The sequence below is a fragment of the Staurois parvus genome, unplaced genomic scaffold, assembly GCF_062004578.1.
Source record: "Staurois parvus isolate SC_StPar_1 unplaced genomic scaffold, SC_StPar_1.0 ptg000287l, whole genome shotgun sequence".
Classification (NCBI taxonomy): Eukaryota; Metazoa; Chordata; class Amphibia; order Anura; family Ranidae; genus Staurois; species Staurois parvus.
Genome location: NW_028318083.1, coordinates 8,513,242 through 8,527,217, shown reverse-complemented (window position 1 = coordinate 8,527,217; position 13,976 = coordinate 8,513,242). Strand labels below are relative to the sequence as shown.

General features: G+C 39.9%; 1 protein-coding gene across 1 annotated transcript in view; it reads right to left on the bottom strand.

The window, feature by feature from the left end:
- Window positions 1-13,976, bottom strand: part of PXDC1 (PX domain containing 1) — a 104,390-nt gene that overhangs the window by 26,525 nt on the left and 63,889 nt on the right. Inside the window, exon 4 of the mRNA XM_089682213.1 lies at window positions 694-805. Coding sequence (XP_089538339.1) covers window positions 694-805 — 112 coding nt within the window. The remainder of the gene's footprint in view (window positions 1-693; window positions 806-13,976) is intronic.

Below are 13,976 nucleotides of genomic sequence, written 5' to 3'. Positions count from 1 at the left end.
GCCCCATAGTCTTCTGGAACCTGTCACATGTCCCAGAAGACTACGGGGAGGGAGGGGGGAGGACAACTTCCAGTTCTGATCACCTAGGCGATCGCAGTGGAAGTGGGAGCGGGTGCCTGTCAATTTCCCCCAATCCCCAAAAGTGCCAATCCTTAATGGGGAGTGGGGAACCAGTCTTTAAGAGCTGTAACTCCTAAACCCTTCCTCCAGTTTGGATGTACATACCCTCATATTAAACCTGTGAGTGTGCACTTTCAACCCATATCCGTTATATAACTATAGGTTGAATATGTTTTGGTCAATACCTGAAAAAAACTAAAATTGTGCCAGTGTCCAAATATATATGTCTCTTATGATGTCACATGATTATGCCCTATAGCCACAAGGTATTTGAGTAACTTTAGAGAAATAGTTCAACTGCTCATTTTCTATGTATGCTATAAGAAAAATAGCAACTATTCAAATCTAGGTTGGAAAGCTTGCTTTGTTTCATTTGTGGCCACATGTGACTTGTTGACATTTTAATATAGCTAAATACTAGGTAGCGAGTGACTACTTTCCATATCCCAGGATGTAAAATGACAAGGTAAGGTCATTGCAAAGAGTTTAAACTGGTAGTCTGGTAAGAAGATATCCTGGCAAGCAGACAAACCTTTGGAATTCATTTTACTGCAGCATGAACAAGATACTCACAAGTGATCTGTTGAATCTACATCCAGGTCAGGATCCTTTACATGGGGAATGCTGTGGTCAATGACTATCGTTTCTGTATTGGCTAAACAAAAGCCATTGGAACGCATGATTTCTATTAAAACAAATAGGAATGAAACAGAGAAAAAAATTACATGTTGAAGAATAAAAATTACATTTCCAGTTACAATCACTTTATATTATCTAGTTCAATAAGAAGTCAATACAATATGTAATCTATTTTTGAGTCTGTCTCTAAATCTAAATCTGCTTTTGCCTAAGGAGTTAAAAATAGGTATGAGTAAAATTGGGTGGCAGAATGTACCTGAAAGATCAGCAAAAACCAGCAGATTTCAGTGAAACTTCACCATTTTGGCAAAATGCATTGAAGTTAATGGAGAAAGAAAAAATAATGTCTTGCAATGCAGTGGGGCTGTGCCCACACTGCACAGGTCAACTCTACATTTTTGTCTAGGGGAGAGGAGAAAGTTGATTTACTTACCTAATATTCCAATTCTCTCAGCACAAGACCAGTTCGGCACCCCCGCGCTCCAGCGATTTTGAGTTGTGGACTGTTTCTAATGTCATCAAGCTCCATAGACCAGGGCAGGCTCCATAGACCATGAACAGTAATCCACTAGACTGTGAAGGGGGGGTGCCATTTTTGAAGGAACGAAGGATTAGGTGAATATAAGCTTTCTCCTCATCCTTGGACAAAGCAAGCAGTAGACCCAACCCAACTGCATAGGAAAACTTTTTTTTGGAAGATGGTCTTTAGGGTGGTTGTTGGTGGTTTTTAAGGGTGCAATGGGCTTTAAATACCTCCTGAGGGTTACAGAAGCTCCTTTCAATTCTCCCAACCATGGCACTACCTCCCTGTGTCTGCGTGGTTTTCCTCTGGGTACTCTGGTTTCCTTCCACACTCCAAAGACATGCTGGTAGGTAAATTGGCTCCTGTCTAAACTGGCTCTAGTATGTGTATGTATGAATGTGAGTTAGGGACCTTAGACTGTACGCCCCTTGACAGTTAGGGACTGATATGAATGTACAATATATATGTAAAGCACTGCGTAAATTGACGGCACTACATAAGTACCATAAATAAATGAAAATAAATAAATAAATATCCTATCACTCATTAGCCTCTTTATTTTTTTCCACAAAAAAAAAGAAATGTACAGGAGAAAAAAGATAAAAATAAAGTAACAGCAAGCAAATAATGACCAAATAAACACACACACACACATACAAAAAAACCCTCCACAAATATAAAAAGCACTAAATATAATAAACTACTCTAAATACATTTTCTACCCCCCCCCCCCCAAATGAAAACATTTGTAGTAATGGATGCTTTTATAAGCACACTTCACCTAAATAGCACAGTGCGTGAAATTTAGAGGTTCTGAGGCTCTTTGAGGAAACTTTATGCCCAAATCAATTTTAATGAAAATTACTGGGCTTATCTCTAGTTGCAAGCTTGTTTAACAAAAGGAAGTGTTAACTGTTACTAGTATTGTTTGTTGAGAATGTTTTCAATATCAGTGTGCTCAACTTTAGTCTTCAAGGGCTACAAAGAGTGTGTGGTCCCTTACTAGCAGGTAAAACCAAAGGTAACTAAAGGTAAATCTTTTTTTGGTCTTGGATAGAGTGGAGAGGTATTAGAACATCTGTCAGTTCTTTTTCTGCTGTCTGTGCCACTGTTAAGGAGATTCTTCTTCTCTATTTGTTCTGTTTACCATATCATCAGAAGAGGAAAGTAAACCGCAAATTTTGGGTTAACCCCAGAATAGGAATAATGGGGATATCTTCCAATAAAGACACTAGTTCTGATGACCCTGATGACAACCAGGGATTCCCTCACTTTACAGGAATTTTCTGTCCCTTCCTGTTTTGACAAGGGGACAGGAAATGAAGGGAAATCTCCCTAGTGATGGCAAAAATAATGAGATAAATAATAAAAAAAAAAAATAAACAGATGGCAAAAATTAACCTGTCAAGAGTTATGGCCCTCCCTTGCTATATCCAAAATTTACTTTAAGCAGTAACCTATAAAATGCTGACATATGAGTCTTCCTGTGCCCAAAGGACATCTGAAAACCCCACCATGCAGCATTATGCCAACTTAATACCATGCCTATCATTATGTCATCTTCTAGTTGCTCTTGACCATCCTGACCATGGATATTCATGTAAAACACTGTTTAGAAAAGTGTTTTATCTTGTTGACATACTTGTGTTTAAAGGATAAGTTCACTTAAAAAAAAAAAAAAATAAATACCCATTATTTTGCATGTAAAAAATGTGAATTTACTATTTATTTATTTTTTTGAGCCTGGAAAGCATTATACCAGCGATCAGCAAATCGCTGGTGCCATGCAGGACTGCAAATCTCTTAGTGTATCTTGTGCTTCTACCTCATATGGCCAAGTAGATACACTAGAGTTGATTTACTAAAACCAGAGAGCACAAAATCTGGTGCAGCTCTACATTGAAACCAATCAGCTTCCAGGTTTTATTGTCAAAGCTTAATTGAACAAGCTTAAGTTAGAAGCTGATTGGCTACCATGGACAACTGCACCGGACTTTGCACTCTCCAGTTTTAGTATCTCAACCCCAATGAGACAGGAAGAATCGATGAACGACCACAATGCTCAACAGCGCCGTAGTAGTTCAATTGAGAACCATAAGGCGCAGCCACAAAGGCTGTCGGGCCTTGTAGTTCATTCACAGAACGTGTGGGCGGAGCCCCTTGCGGCCGCACTGTTTTCAAAAAGTGACCGCTATCCATATGGAAGAAAAATATATTTGAAATATATTTTAAAAATATTCTTCCCAAATATATTAACATATATTTGAAATGCTGCAATTTTGGCCATATTCAATGTATTTCAAAATATATTTATTTATATATATATATATATAATATATATATATATACTGTATGTTGAAATGTGTTTTTATTACAAAATATATGAAAAATATTTATAACAATACATTTCAAATATACTGTATGTCTTTAAAAATCCAAATTTTTGGAATGCATTTACAAATATATGTAAAAATATATGTTAAAAAGATTTTTTTTATATGTTATTTTTTAAATATATTATTCAGATTGGATGGAATATGTAACATGGTTCCAAAGGTGAACTTCTCTTTTAAAGTGCATGGTGTCAGAAAGCCTATAACACACATAACAATAAATTAACTATCGATTAATTTGTAAACAATCCTTTGCCTCAAAATAGTTGTCCTATGTGTCAAGGAAAAAATCTAATTAAATTGGATTTTAAGTTGCTACCTAGATGCTATCGATATCCCGTAAGGTTACATGAAATTTTCCCCCATTGGTCTGTAGTATGTTGGAGGTGCTGACGTTATCCAGTCATGCTTTTACATCTATGGTGGTCATGTCCAACAGTTGCACCATTTTGGGACTTGCATTTTTGATTTACATCAGTGGTCTCCAAACTGCCCGGGGGCCCTTTGCTTGCTTTTATCTGGCTCTTGGGGCACTATTTAATCCACTGACACCACCAAATTCCTCCTAGTGTTACCAACGATGGGGCACAATTCCCACCAATGACACCAACGATGAGGCACAGTTCATCCCAATGATACCAAGAATGGGGCCTAATGACACCAATGATGGATCACAATTTCTCCCAAGGACACAATCGATGGGGCACAATTCCTCTCACTAACACCAAAGATGGGGCATTGTTTATTCCTACTGATGCCGAGACATTTTCCAGTCCAGCCCCCCTAAAGTCTGAAATACAGTAAACTGGCCCTTTGCTTAGAAAGTTTGGAGACCCCTGATTTACATGATCACATATCAGGGACTCAAATAGCCTGCGTCACCTAAATAACATTACTGTCTATTTTTCTGGGTTCTATGGAAGATGCTAAGAGGGGTCTCTTGTGATTCTTTTGATGGCCACTAGAGCAATTATACAAAAACATTGGAAGTCACCTTTTCCACCTAACTTGAGGGAGTGGGTGGATGAAATACAATATCTACAAAGAATGGAGGAACTATCAGCTATTCTATATTATAACAGTGCTACATTTTTGGAGGTGTGGTTCCCGTGGAGATCTTTCTACACTTCTTTGAAATTTAGGGAGTTGTGTTAAATATGGGTATCCTCATAGGAGCATTGTGAATTTGAAGATGGAGGGGTGCAGGGGGGGTGTGGCATTTTTCCATGCGGAGGAAATAAACCCCATTGTTTTCTTTCTCTCCCTTTTTTTTAACCTTTATTTACAGTGAATATTGGGGGTATTCTTTATATAGAAAGATATTATTGATAATTTATGTGTGGCAGTGGCATTAAATGTTTGAAGATTATTGGTTTATATCGATTTATAAGTAGTGAGAATTGTATTTAAAGATATTGTGTAAGAATGTGAAAACTTTTTTTCAGAAAATGTAATAGAAATTGTAATATTTTAAACAAAATTAAAAGAAATTAAGCTGGATTTTTGCCAGGAAGGCTTGTTTCTCCTCCATGACAATGATCATTCATGGGCTGAAATGATTAGTCAGGAGGCAAACTTGGCACTCCACCTGTCATAGAACTACAAGTCCCATAAGGAACTGGAAGACTCTGAAAGCCACAGGAAGGATTAAAAAAGGGCATGATGGGACTTGTAGTTTCATAACAGGTGGAGTGCCAAGGTTACCTACCACTGGGAGCAATCAATTTCTGGAAATAAAATCCTTCCATGAAGATGACTGTTAAATCTAACAATCACACTATTACACATCCAGCAGAAGAAATTAAATCTTTTTATTTTGATGTAAGTTTGAAAGGAAGAAGTGTAAGGAGGAACCAGGGGCTGAAATTTCCACTGCTTTACAACCTGAACTAAATTCTAGGCAGCAGAGTTTGGGCTGTATTTTTATTTATTTTTTTTATTTGACCTACTAATGCTGCCGCAACCTGTCTATAACCCTTAAACACCAATGACAATTTATAGTTGTTGCAGGGGAAAGGTGACTAGCAGTGCCTGGCAGATTTATTTCAGAGACAGCACCATGAATTCTGTTACATTGCACACTATAAAATCTGCCCCGGCGAAGCTCTTAATATAATAAATGCTGGAACATTATTTATAAACAGGTTCAACCAGCAACTACTAATAATTACAGAGGAACATCATTCTCGTAATAACCTTTTGTGCCACCTACTGGCAGAAGAACATAATGAAGAATGTATCTCTACTTTGAATCTCATAAAACTTGTTCTGGATGAACTGCCGCCTCTCAGTGAGACCAGAAATAAACATATTCTTCATGTTTGTAATTATTTGGTAACTGATTTTTATATTAAAGTTTGTCAATAAGACAGAGTAATTTCACATAACACAGTCCACGATTGCATATCAAACTTTACATTGTCCAGATCCCTTTGCAGAACCAATGGAGAAACAGAAAAAGGGCACACCGACCTAGTGCATTATCGTTTAAAATAATTTATTAAAGAAACAAAAATAGGTGTCATACTCACAATGGACATAATAACACAGGCATGTCAAACTGAACAAGATGTATGATCCAAACAACATCTGAGTCCATACGATGGAACCCTGGATGACCAACTTTCTAACGCGTTTCGTGGACACAACCTCTTCCTCAGATGGTTGGCTCTGAGGAAGAGGTTGTGTCCTCGAAACGCGTTAGCCAGTTGGTCATCCAAGGTTCCATCGTATGGATTCAGATGTTGTTTGGATCATACATCTTGTTCAGTTTGACATGCCTGTGTTATTATGTCCATTGTGAGTATGATACCTATTTTTGTTTCTTTAATAAATTATTTTAAACGATAATGCACCAGGTCGGTGCGCCCTTTTTCTGTTTCTCCATTTGTATCCAGTGTATTCGGACCACCCCGGTCTGCTGAGGGCAGCAAGCCGTGCATATTCCAGAATATTCCAGAAAATTCCAGAACATTCCTATTGGGTCTACTGAGTCCTTTCCTAGTGCAGGAGTAAAGTGTTTGTTGTGTTGGATTTCCCTTTGCAGAACCGCAGGTGACGTGAAAAACTGCTGGATCCAGTTTGCAAACCATCAGTTTACAATGGCTATCCTAAAGAGCCTCATGCACTGCAAATATTGATTTTCATACAATTCTGTGTGTATAGGACATTTTATTTATTTAGTTCAGGTACTTACTGTATATAGCACTGTCAATTTGTGCAGCGCTTTACATATACAGCATATTGTACATTCACATCAGTCCCTAACCCTCAAGGGGTGTACAATCTAAGGTCCCTAACTCACATTCATACATATACTAGGGCCAATTTAGACAGGATCCAATTAACCCTGTCAGCTCCAGCACACTGCTTTGTATGGCTCTGCATAGCAGAGCCATACAAAGCAGTGTGCTTACAGTGGAAAGCACAGACACAGTCCCATAGTAAAACACACACATATACAGTTAACCCTTTGATCACCCCACATGTTAACCCCTTCCTGCCCAGTGACATTAGTACAGTGTCAGTGCTTTTTATTAGCACTGATCACTATATCGGTGTCACTGGGGATGTCAATGACACCAAGTCAGTTCCCCCGTGTGTCAGAATGCCCGCCGCAGTCCCGCAATAAGTCACTGATCGCCGCCATTACTAGAAAAAAAAAATTCCTGTATATATAATGCCATTTGTAAATGCTATAACTTTTGCGTAAACCAATTAATTTACATGTATAGGGATTTTTTTTTAGCAAAGACACGTAGCAGAATACATTTTGCCCTAAATGTATGATGAAATTAGATTTTTTACATTTTTTTACTGGACATGTTTAAGAGCAATAAGTAAAAAGTATTGTTTTTTTTTCTCAAAATTGTCGGTCTTTTTTTGCTTATAGTGCAAAAATTAAAAACCGCCCAGGTGATCAAATACCACCGAAAGAAAGCTCACTTTGTGGGAAAAAAGGACATACATTTCATTTGGATGCAGCACTGCATGACCACGCAACTGTCAGTTAAATAACGCAGTGCTGTAACGCAAAAAATGGCCTGGTCGGGAGGAGGTGTAAATCCTCTGGAGGGCAAGTGGTTAATCTTGAACAGAACCTGCAGATAGCTTGTTTAAATCTATAGCAAACTATTGTTAAACCAAAAAAATCCTTGTGATTGAGACATCTGCTATTTAACTCTCCAGTTGCATGCTTATTTCATCTGTGAAAATATTAATTCCCTGAATGTCATGCTAAGCCTCTTGCTTCCATACTTTGAGTCACTGACTTTTCTTCAACCTGTTTTGGGTCAGTGGAAGAATTGATGCCAGGTTTTGTGCAAGACTAAGCACTGCTTAAAGCTGCTAAAAGCAAGCAGAAACCTTTTTACATCTTGTTTAAACCTTCAGGCAGCACATCTATTAACAACTGTATTTATCATTCCCAGAATAGAGCAAAAGGGTGCTTTATAAACGTTAGTAAAGCCGCTCAAGGCTTGACATGACATGGTGTATACAGGTTTCTTTTGATGGCTAGTAAATGAACTTGGTAAAACACTTTGGTACTCTTGCTTTAACCACTTGCCTACAGGGCACTTTTACCCCCTTCCTGCCCAGGCCAATTTTTTAGCTTTCAGTGCTGTCGCACTTTGAATGACAATTGCGTGGTCCTGCAACATTGTACCATATGAAATTTTTATACATTTTTTCACACAAATAGAGCTTTCTTTTGGTGGTATTTAATCGCCACTAGGTTTTTTTCATTTTTTGCACTATGAACAAAAAAAGCACAAAACTGAAAAAAAAAACATTTTTCTTTGTTTCTATTATAACATTTTGCAAACAGGTACATTTTCTCCTTCACTGATGTGCGTTGATGAGGCTGCACTGATAGGCAGCATTGATGGGCACTGATAGGCTGCACTGGTGGTAATTGATGAGGAGGCACTGATATGCACTGACTGGTGGCACTGTTGGGCACTGATGGGCAGGACAGTTGGGTGGCACTGATGGGTGCTACTGCTGAGCACTGATGGACATCACTGCTGGGCACTTTTGGGGCTGCACTAATAATCAGTGCCCTGATAATCAGTGCAGATGTCCTCTGTGACACTTGCTGGTTATCGGCAGTACTTTCCTCATGCTGGGAGAGTGTGAGGAAAGCCGCTGTGATTGGCCTTTTACCTTGTCATGTGATCAGCTGTGTCGGTAGCGGGTGCGCACTGCTGGGATGTGTTCTAGGAGGACATCATATGACGCCCTCCCAGATCTAGACAACTGCCCTGTAGCCATGGTTAATTAATGTTCTTTAGATTAGCAGCTATAAGCTGAAGCCTCTGTGTTACTACTTAAAGTGACTGCAAAGGCAGATTGTTTACATAACAAACATGTTATACTTATCTGCTCTGTTCAGTGGTTTTGCACACAGAAGACCTAATCCTCTTCTTCTCGGGTCCCTCAAATGTGCTCCTGGCCCCTACCCTCCAGCCCAGGGGTGGGCAACTGTGGCCCTCCAGCTGTTGTAGAACTACAAGTCCCATGAGGCATTGCAAAACTGACAGTTACAAGCATGACTCCCAAAGGCAGAGGCATGATGGGACTTGCTGGAAGGCCACAGTTGCCCACCCCTGCTCCAGCCTATTGCCCCTCGTAGCAAGCAGCTTGCTATGGGGGCTCCTAAGCAGGCTCACTCCCGAGCCGCTGCTCTGTGTGTCCATTCACACATAGAGCCCCATTCTCTCTCCTCATTGTCTCACTGGCTGTGACTGACAGTAGCAGGAGCCAATGACGCCTACCGCTGTCTCAGCCAATGAGGAGGCAGAGTCCCGGGAGAGACGCTGCTCTTGTGTGCATTATGGGGGGGGGGGCTGTGTGGGCTACTGCACGCAGGTTTTTTAACATCATGCATAGAAAGCATGAAGGTAAAAACCCTTCAGCCTTTACAACCACTTTAAGATGTGCTACTGCTATAAAATCTGGAAAACCTGAATAGTCAGGTACTAAAGGATATGAGAAACATTACTGTAAAGAAAGAGATGCACACCAATGAATGCAGATATGCCCACAGCACAGTGTTGGAAGAGCAACCTTTACATAAATATGTGATCCAGGGAGACCACTGAAGTGAACGATTACTGCAGTGTCAGCTAACCAGTGCTGCAGTCTGCAATCCTTTTATCCTTGAGCAAAGAAAGCCCTTGACTTCCTCATCTATATACTGAGCCATATGACTCTATACACTTGTACCCCAAACACCAAGGCGTGCTCGGAGATCCAAGCTGCATCCTGCTAGAATACCAACCCCCCAAAAATGTCATCATTCTGGAATAGCTATTAATACAATATTAGGGTTTTTTTTAAAACATGCCTAGTTAAAAACAGGTGCAATATTAACAATGTTTTCAAATCAAATTTGTAAAATATTAATGTAGTATTTCAATAAAAAAAAAATCCGTAATAAGGATGGTTCAAACGCTATTTTAATTTTGTATGGAAAAAAATGACTTCACCTGTAGGTGGCAATGTAACATAAGAGATAAACTTGCTAACACAAATGTACAAGTTCACTATATTTCTACTCTAAATAAAGTGTGAAAGGGTCATCTAATTATCACAGCAAATAAGAACATACTGCTTAAAGCACAACTAATGAACTACTAATATACTTTGATTCAGAAACCTTTTACTGTTCTGCTTTTTTATATGTTTTTGCTTTGCAGTGGCTCTTAACCTCCCTAGCGGTCTGATTATCTCAGTATTTCTGTGCTCAAAGCAGTACATTGTTTTCAATGGAAATATGTTGTTTTTTTTATTGTAGGTCTGTAATTCTTAGGAATAACTCACTGAAATCTGTCCAAACAAGAGTCTAGTAAACATCCCGGGTATGATAAAATTTGAAACATGAAATCATAAATTATAATATAATAAATAATCATAAAAAATAATATAATAATAATAAATTTAATTCAATAATGTAATTAAATAAAAAACACTGAAATTTGAAATATAGTGCCAAGTTCGCACATCGCTGAGCTTAGTCGCAAAATCGTTTTCAGTGTCAGATGACGAATTTCCCCCACGAATCATTATCACTCAAGTGGTTCTAATTTACTATCGCTGTTCTCTAGCTGGTCTAAAACCACTTTTGACCTAAAGGGATGCTTTTTTGATGCCATGGACCTTTCTCAGTTTCCAGGCAGAAAGAACAGTAAAATGCAGGCAGGGCACAGGACAAAGCACTCGGGGCAAAATGTATGTGAAATGGTTTGATACAGTAATGGAATACTATCAGATTTTAGTGTATTGAGTGAATGTAAAATTTTTACATTCTTTAAATTCCCGCTAGTTCCGTCCCCCGTAAGTCTCGTATGTCCTGACACTCGCAGGGAACAGAACCTGGAAGACGGATATCGCCCCGGAGGAGATGGCCAGGGATGCTGCAGGAGGGACATCGCAGGAGCGCAGGACAAGGTAAGTGCTGGAGGGATCCCAGAGCAACGCCGCAGTGTAATCCCGAGTGTAGCTCGGGGTTACCGCTTCTGGTACTGAAAGTTAACCCTGAGCTACACTTGGGAACACCGCCAGGGGGTTAAAGTGACACTAAACTCTGGTTTAAAAAGAGAAATTGTTATATAAGTATCAGGGGCGGACTGACAACTCATGGGGCCCCTCTGCCCTTGCCCAAACTCACAAAAGCCTATGAAAAAGGTACCAGGGGCATCTCATGGGGCCCCCTACTGACCCCAGGCCCTCGGGCAGTGCCCAAGTTTCCAAATGGTCAGTCCGCCCCTGATAAGTATGCATTCTTAACTCACCTTCTCTTGTTCTCAGCCTCCTCCAAATCTCTAAATTCTTTTTGCTTTGTTTTTTTTTTTTCTTTGCTGCTGTAAGCAAACCTCCTGCTAGATGGTGGCCACATCATTCTCCATTGTCCCGTTGTATGTGGGGACATAGCCACCCTCTCTTTTTTTGCTCCGAAGATGGACTAGGGACTTAAGACTATGGGATTTGTAGTGTGCATAGAACAGCGTTCAGGAACGCAACTAACTTGCACTGCTTGTTGCAAAAAAAAGGAAGTGATGGGGGAAAAAGGAGAAGTTCCGGAGATCACAGAGGACGTTTAATGAGGAGGCAGATAAATACAGTAAGAAATTATTTTCATGAAAAATAGATCACAGGACCAGTAAGTAGTGGACGCGTATGCATTATTTTTGGAGAATAAGGATATTGTTTAGTGTCACTTTGAACACCCATTTTTCTCAAGCTCAGCTGTCCTCTACAGCACAGGTGTCAAACTGGAGGCCCTTCGGCTGTTGCAGAACTACAAGTCCCATGAGGCATTGCAAGGCTGACAGTTACAAACATGGCTCCCACAAACAGAGGCATGATGGGAGCTGTAGTTCCATAACAGCTGGAGGGCCGTCAGTTGGACACCCCTGCTACAGTAATGAGCTAAACTCCCTCCTCTAATTCTTAGCAGCAGCAATGGCTCTGACTGAAGAACCTGGAAGAGAACAGCATCTGGGGGTACATATCCTATGTCAAATCTTTGTGCAGGCAGAACCACTGATTGGCTGACTCTGCCTGCACACTGATCCTTCCTCTGCTCAGCTCTGTGCCCAGACTGTAGATAAGGAATGTTGTTGTTAAAGTGTTACTAAACCCAGGACCCTGCACTCACTATATCTGGTCTCCCACAGTACACACAATGTGGAAATGCAATTATTTTAGTAAATATAAAATGCTAAATACCTTTTCTCATGAGCAGTTAGAGCAATCTTGTGACTTCTATCTGTGTCCAGCAGAGCACTGGTTAAAGCTTGTAGGAGGAGTTTTCTTTCTGCTCTAGGAGGATGCAAAACCTCTGGCCTGTCTGGACATCACTGATTGGCCCTGTGCTGATCGCATGCACTCTCCCAAGAAAAAGAAAAAAAACCTCTCCAGCCATACACACCAAACTGAGCATGTGTCGTTTGCTCTCAAGGCTCTGTTCAATCAGCAGATGGATTGGGGACAGTAGAAGGGGAGGATCAGAGAAGACAGGATCAAACATCCTTTTACACAATGCAGAGGATTAACCCTTTAGGTTCCACAGTAAGTATAACAAGCATGCTTTACTGCATATACAGACTGATTTTACTGTTGTGGGTTTTGTCACACTTTAAGTATCTTATTTGGTGGGTTCAATTTGACTTTAGTTTTGCTTCAATTAAACTTGTCACAAACCTGGGCAAGGTAAACTGAGCATATGATGAATAAAACACCTAAGCATAACTACCTTCAGTGAAAATATTATTCTACAAATTATTATTGGATCTAGTAGGTGGTACAAACAGCAGTGCTGATACACACAATCCTATAATTCATAGCAACCAATCAGAATTTTGATTTGATACTACTGACTTCTCTGCTTACTTTGTGATTTATCACAGCAGAGCTTCCTTCCTGGGCATATCCATACCCCTTGGGGTATTGGAAAACAAATAATTAGGGATATAGGACAGGACCTCTAAATGAATCAAAGCAAAATTGAAAAAAGATTCTCTGCATTTTTATACCGCAAAGCAGAGAAATCAACTTTCTGTGTTAGATGATATGTGAGTAACCCTACCAATAGATACAGGAAAAATCACATTAGTTGTAAAAATCTTACAAGCTGTAGCTAGCTTTTGTATTTGGGATTGTATAAATAAATATGTGAAAATTAAGATTTTATTTCAGCTGTTCTATCCCTATGGCTCCATGTACACGGAACATTTGGAAAACACTTCTGAATGATGGAAACTGACTTCTGGAAAACATAGGTTAAAAAACGCCTGTTTAGGCGTGTTTGCATATTGCGTTTATGCGCGTTTATGAGCATTTGCGTTTAGATGCGTTTTTTAAAGATAACCTCAGGAGACCTTCCAAAATGCCCAGAATGCACTGAAAAACAGTAAAACATTAACTATTTCAGACATTTTGAGAGAAATAGAGAGAGCAGAAGCAGAGAGAGCAGTATTTGTTGAGATTAGCTGTCTTTTTTTCTTCTTTTTTTTTGTGGTGTTTGGACGTGTTCCAGCTCATTTCTGTGCAGAAATTATTGCAGCAGCATCTAACATATTTTCTTTCATGCAAAACCTCAAGGTATGGCGTCAGGGATCAGTGTCCCTGTCGCGATACGCCGGGCGGCGCATGCGCAGGACACCGATGCATTCCAATCAGCGGGCAGCGGGACCCGGGCGATCACGATGGCCGCGCATGCGCACTCGCGATCACGGACGCGTGCCTGGCACCAATGACAGCGCAGGGCGGGCTATTTAAACGAGGATAGAGGTATG